The sequence below is a fragment of the Bos taurus genome, chromosome 12, assembly GCF_002263795.3.
Source record: "Bos taurus isolate L1 Dominette 01449 registration number 42190680 breed Hereford chromosome 12, ARS-UCD2.0, whole genome shotgun sequence".
Taxonomy (NCBI): Eukaryota; Metazoa; Chordata; class Mammalia; order Artiodactyla; family Bovidae; genus Bos; species Bos taurus.
In genome coordinates this window covers 35,719,356-35,740,817 of record NC_037339.1, presented here as the reverse complement: position 1 = coordinate 35,740,817, position 21,462 = coordinate 35,719,356, and the positions used below count along the sequence as shown (strand labels likewise).

At 42.5% G+C, this 21,462-nt stretch overlaps 1 protein-coding gene across 5 annotated transcripts in view; it reads right to left on the bottom strand.

Moving 5' to 3' along the window:
- The window catches only part of XPO4 (exportin 4), a 92,519-nt gene that overhangs the window by 52,594 nt on the left and 18,463 nt on the right, over positions 1 to 21,462 (bottom strand). The window contains exons 2-6 of one of the 5 annotated variants that reach the window (XM_059891983.1): positions 16,484 to 16,637; positions 16,234 to 16,375; positions 12,339 to 12,477; positions 2,192 to 2,308; positions 1,335 to 1,487 (exon numbers count right to left, since the gene is read on the bottom strand). In XM_059891983.1, coding sequence (XP_059747966.1) covers positions 1,335 to 1,487; positions 2,192 to 2,308; positions 12,339 to 12,477; positions 16,234 to 16,328 — 504 coding nt within the window. In that variant the 5' untranslated portion in view covers positions 16,329 to 16,375; positions 16,484 to 16,637. Of the gene's footprint in view, positions 1 to 1,333; positions 1,488 to 2,191; positions 2,309 to 4,880; positions 12,292 to 12,338; positions 12,478 to 16,233; positions 16,376 to 16,483; positions 16,654 to 21,462 lie in introns of those variants that run through there. The other 4 variants (XM_059891984.1, XM_059891982.1, NM_001098889.2 and 1 more) reach the window with 4 other exon arrangements.

Below are 21,462 nucleotides of genomic sequence, written 5' to 3'. Positions count from 1 at the left end.
CCCCTACCCCCCGCCCCGCCCCGCCCAACCCCGAGTTTACAGCCCAGGGGATGAATGAGTTCCTATCCGTGCCGAGTCCCCAGTGCATCCTCATGTCTGAAATGGCTGCTTCTCTATGTCCTTCTGCTGATCGTCTGCTCTTTTCTCCTAAACAGACCCCCATCCTCCAAGAAGGGACTAACACACACAGAACAGGTTCAGTGAAACACTGTGTAACTTCCTGTACTGTAAGGAATAGATCAGATCAAGGAAAACAGAGCACAGCACAGACAGCCAGCTGATCAAGCAGACTCCTAAGAGCTCAGCAAACATGTGCTAGCTCCCAAGAGTGCTGTAAATGCATCCTCTTGTTCAGTTCACTCATAGTCCATGTCCCCATTCTACAGGTGGACACAGTGAGACTCAAAGGAGTAACAGGCCTGAGATCAGCTGAAACTCGAGCCTGGATATGTGACTCAACTAGGACGCATATTACTGCTTTCAGCCTATCAAGTGAGCAAATGTTCTAGAAAAGCAAATCAAACTCTAAACTAAGGAACAGCAGCAGTTCATTTAGAACAGTTCTAACAGCAGTTCTAACACAAGTATCTCTACTTATGTAAATAATTAAAAAGCAGATACTTTGTATTTATAATATAGTCCATTTAAACCCTGTACTACTAATAATGTGTTGTTCTTAGTCCTGTCTGACTCTTTTCAACCCCATGGACTGTAGCCTGCCAGGCTCCTCTGTCCATGGAATTCTCCAGGCAAGAATACTGGAGTGGGTTGCCGTGTCCTCCACCAGGGGATCTTCCCAACCCAGGAACCGGGGTCTCCTGCACTGCAGGTGGATTCTTTACCAGCTGAGCTACTGAAATTTTCATGTTTTTATATTGGGAACACTTTTTGATGAGTAAATATATTACTACCTTATTATCCACACTTTAACAACACTGTAATCAACAAAGACCAAATGGAGAACTCCCAACTAGCCTTAAGGAAAGTCAGCCACAATCTGAATGGAATCACAGATTACAAGAGAAAATGACTGGGTTTCTTGATAAAACTCCCTCCCCAACTAAGGCGAGCAGCTATCCCTTGGTTAGCAACAGCCTGGTGATGTACCACGATTCCATGTATTCAACCCTCTTCTACAAACTTATAAATGAAACTTTAAATGTCCTAAGTATTCCACTGCACTGTGGTAATATAAAGTAAAATTCCATTTCTAAAAGGTTTTTCTTTTCTTTCAAAACCCCGATTTCTTGACCTACAGAGACACAGTGCCCTCAGCTACAAAAGTCAGGCAGGGCCACGGCCACATGTCAGCCTGAGGAGGCTGGAAGGATATGGTTTGGAGGCAGGAAGTTCCAGCTGAGGACGTGGTTGGCCAGGGCGAGGTAGCGCTGGAACACGGACGACATCTGGGCGCTAAGGTGCTCCTGCAGGCTGAAATTCCGAAGCACCTCCACCGTCAGCAGGAAGATCTGGCGGAGGTCTTCCTCCTGTAGTCAATTAACCACACGTGCTCTGGTCAAATGCTTATACAAAATACATTCCCTTTTAGAACTATAGAAGCAAACGAACAGAAACCTTAAAATTTCCAATGGAAAGCATGACTTCTTTAAGGACACCTTCCATTTTTAGGCCTGCCTGGAAGTTACATTGCAGAATGCTCTTAAGTGATGCCATCTGAAGACACCACCGTCAGTTACAGGCCACTCTCCAGAGAAGCAGGTCTGAGGTGAGGGCCAATGGCTTCAGCATGAGCCCTCTGACTAAAACCAGTGTCTTCACATAACTCACTTCGGAGCCAAACCATACACATGAAACAAAGAGCCCACGCCATCTACAGTAACATTGAAATACACAGCCCTTTCTGGCACACTGCCAGGGCTACTTTTAAAGCCAGCAGAGTCACACCAACTGAATTAGTTCTATCTAAACACAATATGAACAAAATTAATAAGCTGAGGATTTTAATAGAAGCATTTCCGTTTTAAGACTAAAATTAAACAAACAACCTTAAATCATCAACTATGTTTACCAAACCTATCGCTTTACTGTATCCTATGAAATCACAACACAAATTTTCATGTACAGGCTATCATTCAACTAGATAAAAGAAATGTTCTCACTCCACTAGGAACAAATTGAGTAAAAAGTGAATGATCTAATGATTAAAACATAAGAACAAAAATAACAGTACCTGGAAAACTCTTTTGCAGTTGCCATGGAACTCCATACTAAGTCCAATATTGCTCGTTTTACTTGAACTTGAGAATTCACTCAACAGTGCAGTGAGAATTGAACAGGCCAAAGTTTGCTGTAAGTATTCAATAACAGATGATCGTGAGTCACTGTTTTCCCATGCTTGGTTTCTATACAATATCTGTTCAACATAATGAAACGCTTTTATCTCTGGAGCACCCATCATATCTTCTGCCACAAGAAAACCACACAGAACAGGGTAAAGATGAGCTTGCTGCTCCCGGTGGCCTTGGAATTGTAGGTACATCAGCTCACCCCAGTTATGGGAGACTCTGAGCCTGACACTCAGGACGCCCTCCTACTGCTCCTCAACCACAGTATAAATAGTATTTTAAGATGATTGATATTTAATGCATTATTTCTTTTGATTCGCACAATCCATATCCCCATTTGACATTTGAAAGAAGAGTCAAAGGGCAGGTCATCAAGGCCAACTGAGATCTGAACCCAGGTTCGTCTGACTCTAAGTTCTGATGACTGTAACCTGTATTTCCAAAGAGAAGAAAAGTGAAACAGATTTTACAGTCTCCAAAATATTAACCAGGTAGTACTGCTGAGTTTTTACAACTGAAAACAAAGATTTTCCTTCTCGGTGGCTGTATCAACAGGCCCAACTATCAGCTCACTGCTTTTACTCACAGTGTCAAGGTACCATGGCAGGGACGATACCACTTACTCTGGCCAGTTTCCAGAGGTCACACAGAAATATGCACACTACCTCTGAACAACCCAAAGATTAAAGTCAGGACGATACTATTTATGCAGCTTATACAACAGCTGAGAACAGTGCTACCCGCCCACCAACTGCAGCATCTCTGCTTAGAAATGCCTCTGATGTCCGTACCTTGACCTTACAGATGCTTGTCTCGGCAATCTTAGCAAATACACATAAAATTAAATTCCTAAAGATTACCACGCATTGATATTTGTTGAAGATGAAAGATGGTTACACAGGTGACCAATATACTATTTGTAGTGTATTTGTATACTTTTGTAGTATTGGTATATTTTTGCACGTGTCTAAAATTTTCCTCAAAGAAAATGTAAAAAAGAAATAAACTCCCACTGGCCTCTAAGTCTTAACTGATAAGTATGATGTATAATTAACAATTATGATAGCACCCTGACCCAGAGATTCAAGCAGCTTGTCAGACTTTTCCACACCAGAAAGCCCTAACAACATGGATTACATGTGAATATCCTCAGGAATCCTGGGGTGCGCAGACCTGACTGCCTTTGACAGCAAGCCTTCTGACTATAGGTACATAGCTTAAACACACACACACATTCACTTTGTAACTGTACTTCAAAATACACATATGTTGTAACATTAAAATATCCCCTTTACCCAATCTTCAAGAAGAGTGTGTAAGTTGGACTGCCTTTGCAGGGACCCAGGCACAGGAGGAGAAACGAGCATTCAGAGCTTCTCTCAGAGCAACAGCTGACCACACTCCATTCATCTCACAGTTGAAAGGGGCACAGATATGCACCAAGTGCAACCATCTTCCCATTTAGCTAACAAAACTGTGGTTGAAAAACTGGCTTACTTTTAAAATAGTGATTAATGATCGAAGTGCCAGCAATCACAAGTTCACAGATACATTTAAGTGGCGTTGGGATCAATAATGAATGTAGTTTTTAAACATGGCTAGGTTCTGGTAGGGAAAGTGGGTAGTAGTATTAAATACAAATTAATGAAATTCAAAAGGAAAAGTTAATTTACAAGGATCTAACATGATGGATTACAAGATCCTATGATTCTGAAAACAATTTTCCCCCATACTTTTCACTTTTCTCTTGCTGCTGCTGCTGCTGCTGCTAAGTCGCTTCAGTCGTGTCCGACTCTGTGCGACCCCACAGACGGCAGCCCACCAGGATCCCCCGTCCCTGGGATTCTCCAGGCAAGAACGCTGGAGTGGGTTGCCATTTCCTTCTCCAATGCTTGAAAGTGACAAGTGAAAGTGAAGTCGCTCAGTCGTATCAGACTATAGAGACCCCATGGACTGCAGCCTACCAGGCTCCTCCGTCCATGGGATTTTCTAGGCAAAAGTACTGGAGTGGGGTGCCATTGCCTTCTCCAACTTTTCTCTTACCCCTTCTAAATAAGACTTCAGTACACAGAAAGTGTACTATTAAGTGAACTTGCTCAGTCGTGTCCGACTCTTTGCGACCCCATAGACTGTAGCCTACCAGGCTCCTCCATCCATGGGATTTTCCAGGCAAGAGTACTGGAGTGGGTTGCCATTTCCTTCAGTACACAGAAAGAATACTATGAACAGATACCTAAATGTACAAGAAAACGTGTCTTATTGAAAAACAGAAACTAATTTTGGAATCTCAGGTGAAATAATCAATCTACTGAAAACAGGACTGATGCACAACTTATTCAAAAGCATGCAAACTGAATAGAACCCAGAAACATTCGTTAAATATAAACTTATCATCCTTACAAATTATCTATAATAGTTTTGCACAAGTAATCTACAACTTGCCACAAACTGTTTTTTAGTGCCAGATTATTTTGTTGTTCAGCTAAGTCCTGTCCAACTCTTTGCAACTCCATGGACTGCAGCACGCCAGGCTTCCCTATCCTTCACTATTTCCTGGAGTTTGTTCAAACTCACTGTCCATTGATTCGGTGATGCCATCCAACCATTTCATCCTCTGCTGCCCACTTCTCCTTTTGTCCTCAATCTTTCCCAGCATCAGGGTATTTTCCAACTAAGTAGGTTGGCTCTTCAAATCAGGTGGCCAAAGTATTGGAGCTTCAGCTTCAGCATCAGTCCTTCCAGTGAATATTTAGGGATGATTTCCTTTAGGATTGAGTGGTTTAATCTCCTTGATGTCCAAGGGATTCTCAAGTGTCTTCTCTAGCACCACAGTTCAGAAGTATCAACTCTCCGGGGCTCAGCCTTCTTTACAGTCCTACTGTCACATCCATGCATGACTCCTAGAAAAATCATAGCCTTAACTATATGGACCTTTGTTGGCAAAATGATGTCTCTGCTTTTTAATATGCAGTCTAGGTTTGTCACTGTTTTTCTTCCAAGGAGCAAGGGTCTTTTAATTTCATAGCTGCAGTCTTCATCCACAGTGACTTTGGAGCCCAAGAAAATAAAATCTGTCACCATTTCCACTTCTTCCCCAAACTATATTCACCTCAAAACAGCATAAACTACAACCATATATTAATTTTTAGTAACATAACTCACTTTATTGTTTGAGTACATGATGACTGAGCATGTACTCACAATAAAGATTTTTACATGAAATAAGCACTTCTGGGAGTGCAAGCACGGGTCTGTGGTGAGCAAGTGAAGGAGAAAGCAGGAGCACAGACAGGGGAGGAGCTTCCTGAGGCCATTCCCGCCAAGAAGGACGCATGCTTAAAAGTCAGTCTCCTTTACCTACAAGCCTCAGCAGACACACAGGGAGTCCCCAGTGGGATGGGATTGCTTTTGCAACATCCCAGCACAATGCAGACTTTCACACCAATAAAGTACAAAATTCACCCATAAAGGGAAGTGTATTCTTAACACTGGATTGGACAAAAAGTTCATGTTACAGGAAAACGGGAATGAATTTTTTGGCCAACTCAATACATAAGTAAGAACAAACTACATTCTTATTGTAGACTTAGTTCGTTGACCATAAGAATATTTTGTTTTTAAATTAATTTTTCTTCCTACAAAAATAATCATTGAGAGGTTACTATTGTAATGTGTTTACTGCTTTCCAATTTTTAAGTGCAGTTATACATTTTTTATTATAATACATTACCAATATCCCAGTGTATTGTTTTATATTCTACCTTTTCCACTTTACAATTATGATACAAAAGGACAAACTCTCAAAAACAAGTGGGTCCCTAGCAAATTCTCCATTCAAGGACTTAAGAAATACCTGAAAATAAATTATGCAACATGGTCAGCGGTGCTACCAGAAATCAAATACCCTGGCTTTAATCTACCTAAAACCACCAGCTCTTTAAGAACCAAAGTTAAGTGAGATATTGTATCATTAAAAGATAACTGAGCAGTTTTATTCGCTCCTTAATGTGGAAGCCCTGCAAGGCTTTGAGATCAGCATCATTAGTGATAATACTGTGGCCCAGAGGTGCCAGTTAACAGAAATCCCTGGAGAATGATCAACGTGAAGCATGGACTGTACACAGAAAAAGCGAGGTGCTCTGCACAGACCAGGAGGGCGCTCCTCCTGTTCACAGAGGACACAGACACTTCCTGGTGTCTAAGACGAGTCACTGGTCTCCAGACGGTCTACCAACCAGATAGCACCAACAAACACAAAGCACCATGTGAACAGGGCAGGGCACTCAGGAGGCGGCCAGAAGAGCCTCAGAGAAGGGGAAGCTCCTTCTCGGGAAAGAGAAGTGGAGGAAGGGGGGGCACCCCAAGTTCTCCCCTCTGCCGGCTCCAGGGGTCCCCCGAGGGCATAACCCCTCAACCACCACAGCTCAATGCCTTCCAGGGCTAGGTCTTATTTCTGTTCTAAAGGCAGTCAGGGCTAGGTCTTATTGCTGTATGAGAGACAGTGACTCCAATACTTCAGGGGCCAGAAACAAAATCTGTGGTCACTACAGTGGGAACCCCACTGAAACCAGATCAGAGGCTCACACTGAAGTTAGCAACTGGGATGAAGCCATTATAAAGGACCGTCAGTACAAAGAGGTGAACACAGCAATGCTTCATTTATCCAAAATCATAAGGACTAAGTATCTGTTGAATCTTCCAAATGCAGCAAGCAAATGCTTTTAATGAAACTTACTTCATGTAAAATTTTCCAAAACAATCATTTCTAAGGCAATTATACATGGTGTGGTGACAAAGCAAGCACCAGGAATCCACTAAAACACACAAGGCGAGTTCCCAGCCCACGACACTGGGGGCAGAGCCCAGCCCTGCCGGACAGACGTGTGCCACGGCTGTGCCCAGGCACCGTCTGTGCCTGTCACTCGCTGCTGCTGGCAGTGTGACCAGCACTAACAAGCAGCCCCAAGCGACAGCTTTCATTTCCAATAACAACTCAGAAGCCAAATAATAATATTCATTACAACTATACCCCAAATCAATTCCAAATGAAAACCCTCCACGGGACTCTCCCAGTGGGCCAGGACAAGAACCTTAAACCCTACTGTTTCATATAGAGAGGTCAGAAAAGCTGGGCCCTGACGGGCTGAGACTCCTCACGTCTAGTGACTGAACCCAAGCACTTCATCTGTCTGGCCTCAACTCTCAGCCACAAAAGGGCTACACCTTGTCACCACAGAGGTCACGTGACTGCCCTGAGGTTCAGACTGAATGATAGGGGAAAATGCTACATAAATGCAGCATGTATGACAGGATCAAGTCAAAAGGCAACAGCATCCTCATCATCATAAAAATAGCTTGTGTTGGCTTCTTTAGTCCTACTTCCTGACCGTTAACTACAATCCACCAAATTAAAATCACAAGGTAAGTTACCAATTTAAAAAAGAAAATCAAAACTAAAGCATCGCTAGTGCAACAGAGTGCTTGCTCACCTAGGTTAATAAGCCAACCTGTGCCTGACACAACATTAACACAAGGGAAGGAGGAAAATGAGTGTGTTCCCAAGTTTTTTTTTAAGCTACTGATGAATTTCAAAGATAAAACTTAATATGTAAAACAAGTAGAAGACAGTCAATGAGGTTTGGAGGTAATGAAAGAGTCTAAAATGTTTTCTTTCACTGAAGTACTAAAACTCACAAGTCAATTCACCAGCTGACAACTGAAGTAACTGCAGCCTTCACATTAGAAGTCTTAAAGCAGAATTCTCATTTCCAGTAAAAGACACTAATTTCACAGAAGTGGAAAGAACATCCTTCAGGGACAACGTGCCTCACTCTCCAGCTTACTGTCACCAGAACAAGATACTCGTACACTAACCAGCTGATAAAATACAATACTCTTGTTCAGAGAGAACTGTCTCTTATAATAGCCTGGCTCTTGCCCCCAGAGCTTTATTACCAAGAATAAACTTTATGAAAGGTTGCCATACATAAAGCAGACCTCCAGCTGCTCCTCTAAGCAAACATCAATGAGACTTGTGATAAGAGAGATTAAGTTGCTATCACGTCCAACGGCAGCCGGGAATTTCTCACCCTCTTCTCTCTAGCATGGCAAAGAGGAAGAAAGGAGGCTTAAACCACACATTCAGCAGCTTTCAGAGTGACTTACACAGGCTGACTGCTTTCAAAGGAAATAAAACAAACATGAAATAGGTTAAAAACTTAGCTTGAATGTTAATTAAAATACAACATTTTGCCACTTTCCTTGGGAAGCCAGGCCTCCTATGAACTCCTCCAAGGGGTGATCCCCTGCCCTCGGGACAAAGCAGCCCAGGGGGAGGCCTGTGCACACCAGGAGGGGACGGCACAGGACAGAGACCTGCACACACACCGCCCGCAAAGACAGCACAACACACAGACAACTGTGCGGTCTGAACAGGAAACTGTGTAACTCACAAAATACAGAGAACAAAGACCACAGGGCACTTCTTAAAGTGTTTAAAGGAAACATGCTGGTAACATACTCTTAAAATACACAATTAGTTTTCATTCATGGATAAGAGCATAAATACTTTCTTCTGGTTTCAACACTTAAAATGCCACTGGATAGAAAAAGATGATAGCATGTCCTAAGATCCTGTAAATAAAGGGGTGTGAGGCCACGAGGGACACAGCATTTGCCAAGTGCTCTTAATGCTGTCTTTCCCATACTGGTCAATCACCACCCAGAGAAGTTAAACAATTTCTCAAGTAAGGGAGGTAGTTTACCACCACTGATACATGGCAGAGCTAGGACGGGAACCTAAGTGTGAACCCAAAGTCAAAATCCATGCTGTAGCATATGATCCTGCCCCTAAACGCATTCACACTTGCAACTTCACTAGCACGATGCTGGACCAGAAGCTACACTCAGAAAGCAAGGGGGAGAGGCAGAACTGAGTTAGCTAATAGTCAGTTAGCCAAACTGACTAATTTCCAGTCAATTAGGGACGCCAGGAAGCATCGTTCTTAAAAGGGTAGTCAGTCAACTAACCTACGAACCCTTTCTTTCATCCAGAGAAAACCAGTTACCGCTTCAAGTATCTCTAAAATCACCTTTATACCAAAAGTTTCTAGCCTTTTGGTCAACCCTTTCTTTCATCCAGAGAAAACCAGTTACCGCTTCAAGTATCTCTAAAATCACCTTTATACCAAAAGTTTCTAGCCACTATCATCAGTTTTCCGATTTCATCATTTTGCTTTCTTCTCAAAGTTTTAAACCTCTTCCCCATTGCTATTCATGTCTCCAAGACTAGGAAAATCTTATGCAAACTCTTGAAGCACTCGCACAAATCCTTAGCAGCTGAGAAGACAGGAAGAGAGACTAAAACGTTTCCTGGTCTGCAGCCTCATCTTTAAACCTGCTGAAGGAACAGGAACGGCTCCAGGCACACATCTTGAACTTGAACTTGCCATATAAATGCAGTAATGCTTTCCAAGTTCAACATTTTCAGTGTGGTCACCAAAACAAATTCATCTAGCAATATTGAAATTAAGTTCTACATCCCACTACTGACTTTCTGCTACTGTAAAAGTCCTGTTAGGAGAAATTTAACTTTAAAAAACTCCTCCTGTTTTGGAGTAGTTTCTGAGAATATTAAATTTACTCATTCCTCTCAAAGGGAATGTACTGTGAATAGCACAAAATCTTCTCTAACTAAACAGCTACATCTATTTCAAGCATTCTCAGAACATCAGTTATTTCAGTGGCTCTAAGAAACCAATCACCATTTGCAGTGGGCCTACTTTCTGGGGTGGATCAGGGTCAGTTACCCAGGGGGAGAGAGAGGAGGGCACAATTCCCAATTTCTGACGTGTGCACATTCCTGAAGCAAGGGCTCCGGGCCTTTGCCTTCAGCATCTGGAGGCTACCGTGGTGAACGAGAACAGAGTAGAAATTCCACCTCGACACTGACACCTCAGCTGACAGGATCACCAAGGACAATCAACAACAATCCCAGAGGCACTGCTAAGTTCCTCAGTTCACCTCCTGGTCAGTCACAGTGAGCTGGAATCCTGTCCTGCACACAAGTCACCTGAGACAGAGAGTCGCTAAGTAAAATCAAAGTTACAAAGAGGAACCTGTTCAGAGTTGGGGCTGGGATGGTATTTCCAAGGGGCAGCCTCAGGTCCAACCTTTTCCCTATGAGTTCTGGCCAGACAGGCTGCCACATGACTTCCCCATGACCATCAGTGAGGCCCTCGCTGGACTGCCCACACGGCCAAAAGTGAGGCAGGAGAGGCTAACAAAATCCATGCAACTGTGGGACGCTGGACACACAACGAATGCACGCCCTGAGGTGCCAGTGCCTCAACAGCAAAGCTCTTCACCAGAAGTGGGAGACTCCATCAACCTATAGAGGGTTTTGAGAGCATATTCCCAGGTATCTTTACCTTGGAAACTGTTAACGGAATCTTATCTGTAGACTATTTTCAACAGAGCTCTTCACTACATAAAGTCAAAACAACTCATAAAGTATAATGATTCAAACATGCACATCTTTGAAGTTGGTAGCTTTATATAAACAATTAAACTAGAATACTACAATTAAGCGGAAGGAACATAGAATAGGATCTTTAGACTATAAAATCTCTAGACTACAGGGTCCAATTCAGTTGTCTTTTGCAATATGTATGTGGCTATACTGAATTCAAATAAAATTTAATTAAAATAAAATAAAAAATTCAGCTCCTCAGTCACACAAGCCACATTTCAAATACTCAGAAGCTGCATGTGCCACAGGCTGGAGAGTGAAGACAGAACATCTGCATCAACACAGCGACTTCTACCGACAGCACGGCTCCTGGAAGAAACCAGCACAATGCAGCACACAGCACACCAAACACACAGTCAACCTCCAGCACTCTGTATCCTGACTGTGTGGCTGTTCATTGGCACACAGAATGTCACAACTCAGTAGGTGAATAATGCATGGAATTTACTCCTCAATAAAGCTGATATGAAAAACTCCGAAGGAAAAATAAGAAATACCTAGGGCAGATACAGGAAATCCCTTCAGTGGAGACCTCACTGGGTCAGTCCCAGCAGGAGTGGGAAGTGAGCATGCACACACGCATGTGAGTCTGTGTGTGTGTGTCAGAAGTGGCAGAAGACATCCAGACACTGTGGAAGGGAAGGGACAGAGCCATGGTCCTCATTTCATACCACAAGTCACGTAACACACCCTGCTCACTGGGGGACCACTAGGCACCATCCATATAGAGACGTAAGGGGCAGAGCCTCAAAGACACCTTCCAAATGATTAAGGAAAAGGAACTAGGAAAGTGAAAAGATGACCCAAAACACTGAAAGGTTTAACACCTGAGAATCAGCTGAGCCAGGTACTGCCAACCCCAACTGGACACAAACTAAATCTCCCCCAGCTGATAAAGTCAGCAGCTCCAGCCAAGAACCACAGCTGACCACAGCCCACCACTCTCTAGACTGACTGGTTCTCATAGGCAACAGGAGACGGAAAGGTAAAAACTGGCCAGGCTCCCCAGAAAACTCAGGCGTGCAGTTACACCCGCTAGTCATAGCATGCCTTCACCTACTAGTACTGCAACATTTAATTTTCATGTCAGATATCATTTTCATATTTACTTCACACATTTCCAAATCCTTGTGAAAGGTTTATTAAAAATGGGATAAATGTTCAATAGAAGGGTAATGGTTAAGAATATTATGGTATATTAGCTTGTAATATTGGACACCATTAAATAGGATTATGAAAACTATACAAGGTTTATGAACTTATGATTATGAATCCTGGTAACACACAAAAACAGAATCAAATGAAAAAGCAAAGTACACTCTACCCACAATATGTACACATATAGAAGAAGGACTAGAAGAAAACATGAACAAACAGAAATTGCTTGATTTATCAGACTGTGCCTTTTTTTTTTTTTTTAATGTAGATACCCATTACTGTTGCTGTAACAGTATTAGTGTAATACAAAATAAAACTTAAATATTTACAAATAGCACACTTACCACAGTGGGGTTGCCACTACTTATCAACTGGCTGACTTCATGAAAAATGCTTTTGCAGTCAATTGATTTATCTAATGATCCTCGTTTTACAATTACTGCTACTGCTAATAGAATCTGTTCCCGAACATACTTTTGGAGGCTGTAAAACATAAAAATCATTGTGAAAACTTTTACACAAATCCAATATAAAAATACTCCCAGATTCCTCACTGTGACTGCAGCTGCTGGCAGCACGGCTCACATAAGGTGGCGTGCTCCTGGTCACACACTGGTCTACTGCAGAGTCCGGAGCTCGAATCCACACTCCAGCAGTGACGGTTATATGACCCTGGGCAAGCCCCTTCACACTCAGAGCCTCAGTCTCCTCATGAAATGGGGGTAAGAGTAACAGGGTTGTCACAACAAGGATTGCCCACTCTCAGCTTCGCAGCCCATGCACACTAAGCGCCATGGCAACTCTGGGCAACCCTGCCAGAGAGACATGCTGTGGCCTCGTCTCCATCTCCATCACCGCTAATATGGAAAGCTAACGTGCTAGCTAGCCAAGACACAGCACTATGAAAACATACACACTCTTAAAAACCTATTTGTACAGACAGGAACACGAAAAAAGTCTTTGTATCTAAGTTCTGTTCCTCAGTGTGGTGGCAGAAACACCTGTCTCAGATGAAGCCTCCTACAAAGCCCGTTGAGCCACAGGGGCATACAGACTTAACTGTCTTTTCACAACCGTTTCTTAAAAGAAAGGCTTGGAAAACCTAACTCTGAACTTCATAACCCAGCCTCTAGAACTTCACACAGATTCAACAACCACGTGCCCCTGGGACAAAACCCAAACTCCCCAACGGGGCTTGTGGCAGTAGGACCCGCCCCAGCCTCCCCAACCCCTTGCCATCCAGCACAAGAACTAACAGCGCTTGCTCTACTCTGAAAGGTGTCCCCGTGTGGACATAAAAGGTAGAGTCCCCACTTTTAAGGCCATTCCTGGGCCTCCCTCCATCTCAGCCCCTCCACTCACTCTCACAACTGCAGGGCCAGCCCCCTAAACACCTCTCTCTGCACCCAGCTGGTCATCCAGAGGAGGGCTCCCCACACCACACACAACACGAAGTGTCTATTTCTGCGGGGGTTAACTGTGTCTCCCTGGTTGGTTGCCATGCCGAGCACGCTGCTGTGGTCCCATGGAAAAAGCACACTGCCTGCCACACAACAGGCATTTACCAGACATTCATCCAAATGAACAAACATATCTTGCTCTGTCAAGAATGAAGAGAAAAACATTCCTTCAAAATAGACCTGAAGGATTCATTAAGCAAATAAAAGCAAAGACCCTACTGTGTGCAAGAATGTGAGGTGACCAAGGGGAATGTTTGTACTTCTGGGGGACACAACAGTTTGAAACAATGACTGCCACTAGAAAGCTACACAGAGCTAGTTTTAAAGCTCACTGCTGGGACTCTTTACGACCCCATGGACTGTATGCCACCAGGCTCGTCTGTCCATGGAAAAATTCCAGGCAAAAATACTGGAGTGGGTAGCCTTTCCCTTCTCCAGGGGATCCTCCCAACCCAGGGATCAAACCCGTGTCTCCTGCACTGCAGGCAGATTCTTCACCATCTGAGCCACCAGGGAAGCCCAAATCACTAGAGAACAATAATACCTAACATTTATTAAGTGCTTACGATCTGTCTTTATATAAACTAACTTCACAAAATAATACATCTAATCCTTACAATCTTTTGAGTAAAGTACAACTATTCACTCTATTTAATAATCAGACAACTAATACACAAAGACGTTAATTTGCCCAAGGGCACGGAGTTAGTAAGGGGCTCAAGGGGTACTCGTAGTCCCGTTCTCAATCACTATGCTATATGCCTCTAAAAAGTGTACCCTGCATTTCACTCATAGACTGGAGGAAACAATAGAAAAGAAAGGAAAACGGTGGTGCCTGCAGTGGGAGATATACAACAGCACGTATGTATTAGTCTACAGTCCCTAACCTGTAGCTCTCTACCCATGTGGCACACCAAAAGCTTTAACTTGACCCTGATCCACTCAGCACATTCTACAAGATTAAAACGTCTGTGACATGCAAGTCCAAAAGAGGCAGAACTGATTTAGATTAAACGAGACACAACAACTAAATACAACATATAATCTGTGGTTGAATCCTGAATCCAAGAGTAACCTACAAAAGATAAAAGGGATATAAGCAGCACTATTCAGACAACTGGGAAGGTCAGAATTATAGTGAATAATGTAAATACAGAGTTATATCAAGAGCACTGAGATGATCTAAGGAGAGTTGCACTGCGGGGTTTAGGGGTGGGAGTCACTGAATCGCTGGCTGAGCCTCTGCTAGGGAAAAGGCACGTGGCGTGGTCACAGCACTCCTCTTTCCACTTGGCTGAACACTTTTTTCCCCAAAAAGTAAATGTGGGAGACAATATATAAGTGAACTATTTCCATGTGGAACCCGACAATCAACTCTAAAATAGCCCCTGAACTCACTGGAATTATTATGGTGAGATGATTTTGGATAACACAAGAGATGACATGCACACACAACTGAAATCTGCCAAGCTGAAAGGCGGGGTGAGTGGGCATGTACGGGCAGGGAGGTGGAGACCCGTGATAAATGAGCAGCTCCAGGTTGGGGTGGGGGCCGTCTGTGTGTGTATATGGCGTGAGGGGGTGGACTGTGACATATGAGAGACCTCAGGGCAAGTTGACAGCAACATCCAAAAGGGTTCATTAAACAACAAATTTAAAGGAAGAAAAACAGCATGAAGGAGAAGAGAAAGGTCTGTAATAGGAGCGAGTTTTCCTTATGCTTTTAAAACTGAAACAAATAAGCCACACCCTCACTTGGAGACAAGCACCTGTGCTCATCCCTGGAACATGTTATCCTTCCAACCTGTGATACTAACAGGCTGAGTCACACTTGGGATTTTTCTCTTGTGCATTCTTCTACATGAAGCACTTACTAGCACTTTACTGAGTGCTAAGTACTGTGAACTCAGAGACTGCTAGTGAACCGAGCAGGAACAAAGCCACACAGAACACGCAGAAATATCTTTTAGGCTGTGTGCATCTCTGTCACCAAGACCAGCATCCTTAATCACCAGCAGTTCTCATTATGTAACAGTTCTTCATTGAGTGTGAAAATAAATATCTGTGCAAAAAAGTGTTCAACTGCACAAACTGCACACAATATATGATGCCTCTCCTTAGGAGACTTGGTATTGAGGGGACTTAAAAAAAAAAAAAAAGATATACAGTAAATTAATTTCTCCCAAAACCTGTATGGCCAGTAGTTTTCCTCATTTGTTTCTAAACCATACAGGCAATGAATTCACACAATCTTTAAAATTTTTAAACAATACAATGTGTATAATATAAAAAGAAAACTCACTCTCACCCTATTCCTTAGACCTGACCCCTCTCCACAGGAAACTTAAAAAGAATGCGGTGCTTTCGGCTCTACCACCTTCTCAACACTGCCGTCTCTATGTACATGTTAATGGTGCCTGACTTCTCCCAACCCTCATGGCTACTCACCTATGTCTTATAATATACACCAAGAACCAAAAGAAGCACAAGTATAAAGGATTTTCGACCGAGTCAAAGATCAACTTTTATTTATAAATAAAATTCTGGAACTAAACAACAAAAAGCCCTAACATCCAAGCACAATCTATTCAAAGAAATGAAACCCAGCGTCACAAGCTTATAGTAAAAACATCTCCCATCATTAAGTTCCAAAACAACCTATAATCACATGTACGTAAATTTTTAAGATATGAACCCACACAGAGTTTAACCATAAACATCAGTGACTGAAAAGCAAAGGAAAACCCAGCCTAAGGATGAGCTGAGAGCAGGTACTCACTGAGGCCTCTGCAGGACGTAGGTCAGGAGGAAGGTGCGCAGGGACTCAATACTGGCCTTCTCCAGCAGAATCCACTCTCGGACCACAGCCTCCATGATGGCTGTGGCAGCTTGGAAGAGGACATAGTCCACTTTACTCGTTTCTGGGGAGGAAACCAGACACCATCTTTAAACAGCAGCCCACCTTCCCCTGCGCATTCTGCGTTTATTAATTTTAAAGAGAACTTTCAGACAAGGAAGGAGATGGTTACCTGTTCCTTTTTTATCCAGTGACCTTGCTCTAGCACCACAAAGAGGTTAGTTCCTCTCAGAAGACACCTCAGGCAGGTGGCAGCTAGTCACCGATCACAATTGTCACAAACTTTCCTCACCTCTCTTCAACTGTTACTTCCAAAGCATGAAGAACTAAAAAATAACACAGCTTTAACAAAAATAAAATAAAAATAGAAAGCAATCAGAAAACGTTCTAAGAGATTCTCACCCTGTGCAAAACAGAACTTTATATCTGCAGAGAATCTGACAAATGAGCCTCTGAACATTACTATCTGTGATGAGCCACGCTGTCAAGATATCTCAAGTTTGTTACGTAATTAAGCTTTGAGCAGGATGGCCCATCTCCAATAGCAAGTTCAGAAATGAGCACAATCACATTCAGGTTCTTTTCCTCAAAATGTTTAAAAAATAAAAAGGTCACATTTACACAAGGTGAGAAGTTCTTGTGAATTTTCTGATTGCAGTAGTGATCAAACTGAGTAAAATCCCAAAGCTACACTCAGAAAGATCCAGCTTTAATGAGCAAGTTACAGCATCTGCACTGAACCCGCTTCTGAGGGGAAACCAGACACCATCTTTAAACAGCAGCTCATCTTCCCCTGCGCATTCTGCGCTTATTCATTTTAAACAGAACTTTTAGACAAGGAAGGAGATGGTTACCTGTTCTTTTTTTACCCAGTGAACTAAAACTGAATCAGGAGAGTTAAAAAAAAAAAAAATAGAAAATTAACATACTGAAGAAACGCTTTACATTAATTTTCTATTTTTTTCTTTTATTCACCAACACCGCTATTATTGGTTTCCAAAGCAGCAGCATCAAAAGGGAGAGACAGTCAAAATGAAGTCAAGAAAAAGTAGAAATTTTCTGAAGCTCTACAAAATAACCATCATGTGCAACCCATACAGAGTCTGATCCAACTCCGGGTTTCTGCCAAGATCACTGCACAGGAGCGCCTGAGGCCCAAGAGACACTTGTAGGCACAGAACAGTACCTACAATGACTTCTCAGAAGAGCATGAAGACACGGGCAGGCACATCATTTTCTCCGCTTTTCAAGTGCAGACCATTTACAAATATTACACGTGATCTCGACACAATTTTCTATAGAAGTGTTCAAAGAAAGGTATGCCTACGTCAATTCCTATCATACTAGGCTACAGTGAGGGGGTTTTGAAAATATCAAAACTAGTAAGAGGAATCAATCTGGACCTTTTTTTTTTTTATTAGTCCATGCCATTTTAACATGAATTCTAATCGAAATGGTAATCAGAACTCACAAAATTTTAGAAAACTTAAAATACAAGGAATAAAGCAATAGTGTCCAAAAATGTAAACCTATCCTAAAAAGATGCATTTAAAGTTCTAGTAGGAAAAAAAAAAGTGTTTTAGTCAAAGAGGATTTGAAACAGAAACCAGTGCTATTTATTTAGCTCACTAAGGAGAAATACGGTACCGCCTCATAAAAGTAATTCAAATCATTTACTATAAACCTCTTCTTAAAACGATGGTTATTTGCCTATCTGCACTTTTCACTGCAATGTAAAGTTTTTAAGGACCTGCAATCCTTAACCACGGATTTGAACAGGGAAGCAATATTGTAGGGACTCACAGAATTTTAGAAACAGAACCCTGCAGAGATCCCCTAATCTGATACCTGCATGTCACAGCTGAAGAAGCTGTCGCACCGAGAGACAGAGGAGACTGAGGCCCGCGTGGATGGCCCTGTCTGTTGGGTGATGTGTGCCTGCCCTGAAAGCAGGTGCCAGGAGGCCCGGCAGGCACTCCTGCTTCTCATGACCACTGAACATGCTCCTGTCTAACTGTGCTTACAGTCTAGCCTTTTTCTTCCCTGTCCCCTTGTTTGCAACTGTAAGGAGACAATTACAGATAAATGAAATACAGAAGTTTTCAAGAGAACTCTTTTCCTTAGGTAGCTGTTTGGTATCAAATGAAGATCTCTGTACTACTATTCCTGTAAGAAAATGTCTCTAAGAAAGGAGGAATCTGGAAAAAAAAAAAAAAAAGAAAGAAAGTCAGATTCCAGATTTAAAAGTAGTTTTCCTAACTTAATAAAAAGTTCCTTCTCATAAACACTGCCGTTGGCCTTCCTAAACTGCACTTAAACCTAACAGAAACATGCAGAAGACGGCAGCCAGAACTCTGCAAGCCTGCCAGCAGCAGGTGAGGCCTTCGCACACACAGGAGCCTCCGTCTTGCTCTCCGCTGAGATGCTCAAAACTGCAAGGTCCCTGTGCAGAGCTCCCGGCTCAGCAGGAATCACTAGCACTCTCAAGGGTGACTTCCCACTGACTAGGACACTGTCTGAAAAATGACAAGTTAATTTAAGCCACCTTAGCAGGAAGCTTTTACTTCCTACCACAGTAACTCTCTCCAATAACAATTACATAAATAAAATTCAGGTGCATCTTGTCGGCCATCTGAAACCAGACACAGACAGGAAGACTAAAGAGAGAGCGAAACTGAGGGCCGGGAGCACCAGCACTGCCTTCCGGCATCCAGAAAGTGCACTGCCCTCCCCGCTGGGGCTGCTGCCCAAAGCAAAGGCCACGTAAGCCTCATGGTGACACACGCACACTAACAGTAGTAAGGCTCGGATTTGCTCTCTCTCAGATGTCTCTGATATGAAAAACGAGAGAAATCTTCTCCTGGAGAGCTCCAAAAGTGCGTGAGCCACTCAGGTCTGGGGGAGATTTCTTCAACAAGAGCAGAACGCACAGGTTTCCCGAAGGAACATCTGACCATTTACATCTGAACATTTACAAAACTAGTAAATTCCTAAGTGCCAAAGACTTCTGAGGCAAAAAAGTCAGAAAGTGCCCTTCTAACAAAACGCAGAAGCATGCAACATGCACACAAGTGCACACACACAGAAAAGAGCAAAGAAATTAAAGCTACAATGAAAACAAAAGCTTAAGACGAGAAAGAAATGAGGAAAAATAAGAAATAACAAAACTTAAGTAAGAAGAGAGAAAGAAGAATTTTAAAAGGCCAGAAAAAGGAAGCATCCAAGAGAAAGCCTCCCCTTCATCAGAACCTATCACCCAGACACTCCACACAAGTGACCTATATCCCGAAACAAGAACGTGAAAACCCTGGATTGCGATCGACTGCCACGTGCGTGAGAAGTCTTCTCAGAGGAACTAACGTTTCTGGGCTGGTGGCAACTGGGTAAGGAGTTAAGCTTTCCGTGAAGTTCAGACGTCAACATTAATGTAACACCGGGCTTTGCAGTACATTAATGATTATGCTTGTAACACATGCACCCAACTTTTAAATAGTTATGTCTCAAAACCCAAAATGCTTTCAGTAGCGTGGCCAGAACTAGCAATACTATTCTTTCGAAATTTCTGTCAGGAAAACAAAAGTATTCTAAAACAAGCTCAAGTCATAACAAAGCAATAGTTCTTCATAAAATATACATACTCTAAAAAGGAAAGAGTGGTAAACAAATACACTCTAATAACATACTTATCACTGAGGCCGGTATTTCCCAGCCAGTACAGAATGATAACCGAGTCATGGCCGGAAGTCGGATGAGACACCACGGGGACCTGCTAACACAGTTAGGCCGAAACCTCGAAAGCCAGGCTTGGATCACCTGAGCTTTTCTCCCTCCACTGACACTGACAGCTTCAAGGCCCTAAGGATGAAGAAGCAAGGCTCCCTTCAACTCTTAATGATCTTCAGTTTTGCTTCTTTTAATTTAATACTGAGTTAAATATTCTCCACATGGTAACAAGTTTTCTTAGTGTCAAAAACAAATTCAACCAAGTATAAAAATTGACTACTCAAAAAAAAACAAAAAAAAACAAAACCTGCCTCATTTAGAATTAAAGGTGAGTATTAGACTGCTTCTCTAACTTAAGCTCTAACTCCTGGAGGGGACAGAGCCGCCTTTACCACAGCTGCCAGCTCCGCACAGAGCGCTTTTCAAAGGCTGTCTGACATGTGGTCACGTGGCAATGACCTTCACCTGACCTCTCGCCAAGTGCTTTCCCTTGTTGCTATATCTGCGCCTCACTACAACTTAACACGGTCAAGTCCATTTAAGGAAATGGCATCATTATGCCCATTTCACAGATGGAAAAGGCTCCGAGGGGCAATGAGACTTCCTTAGCTGCTTCCGGGCTGCAGGTACCCCGGCGCCCAGCCCTTCCACTGAAGGCCCTGACCCGGAAAGTACTGCGCACAGAGACCGACTGTGAGCTATTTCCCAGAGTGCTGGGGGCTAGCGGATTAGCCTTCCTAAAGCACAAGAACACAAGGTAGATTTTTCAGCTCCTAACACTCAACTAACCAATTCTGTAGTCATGGACACCTCAAACAGGCTTCCTTTCAGAGCCCCCAATAGGGATTACAAAAAATGATTCCAAATAAGAAAAAGAGCCAACAAAAATCAGGTCATAAAATAACTAAACAATGAAATCTCTCTTATAATAATTGAAAAATATCTAAGCGGCAAAGAGAATGCCATTTTTGAACAAGTTATAACTGCTGTTATTACTTTTAAAGGAAAGAGATCACTCTCTACGTATGTCAGATATAAGGTACAAACAAAACATTTTTTACAAGAGTAAAAAACTCAGTGTTTCATTTTATGACATACAATGAAGAACTCACACAGAACTGACTAATATTCACTACATGTGCTGAGTACAAACTATTATATATGGTTTTTAAAAAACTGAAAAAAACAACTAAAAGAAACTGTAGAAATCTCCAAAAATAATCTTAACTTTAAAACACTGGGATGAATTACAGTGCATTTCCTGTAAGTGATATCATACTTGAAAACAATAGAAAAAACATTAGATTTTCCTCCCACCATTATAAGCCTTGATATTATGGCCAATAATAAAACAACTTATTGAGTGCGAAACTTAGAGAAGGAAAATCCAAAGCAAAACCAAAGTTTTCTCTCTGGCCTTATGGAATA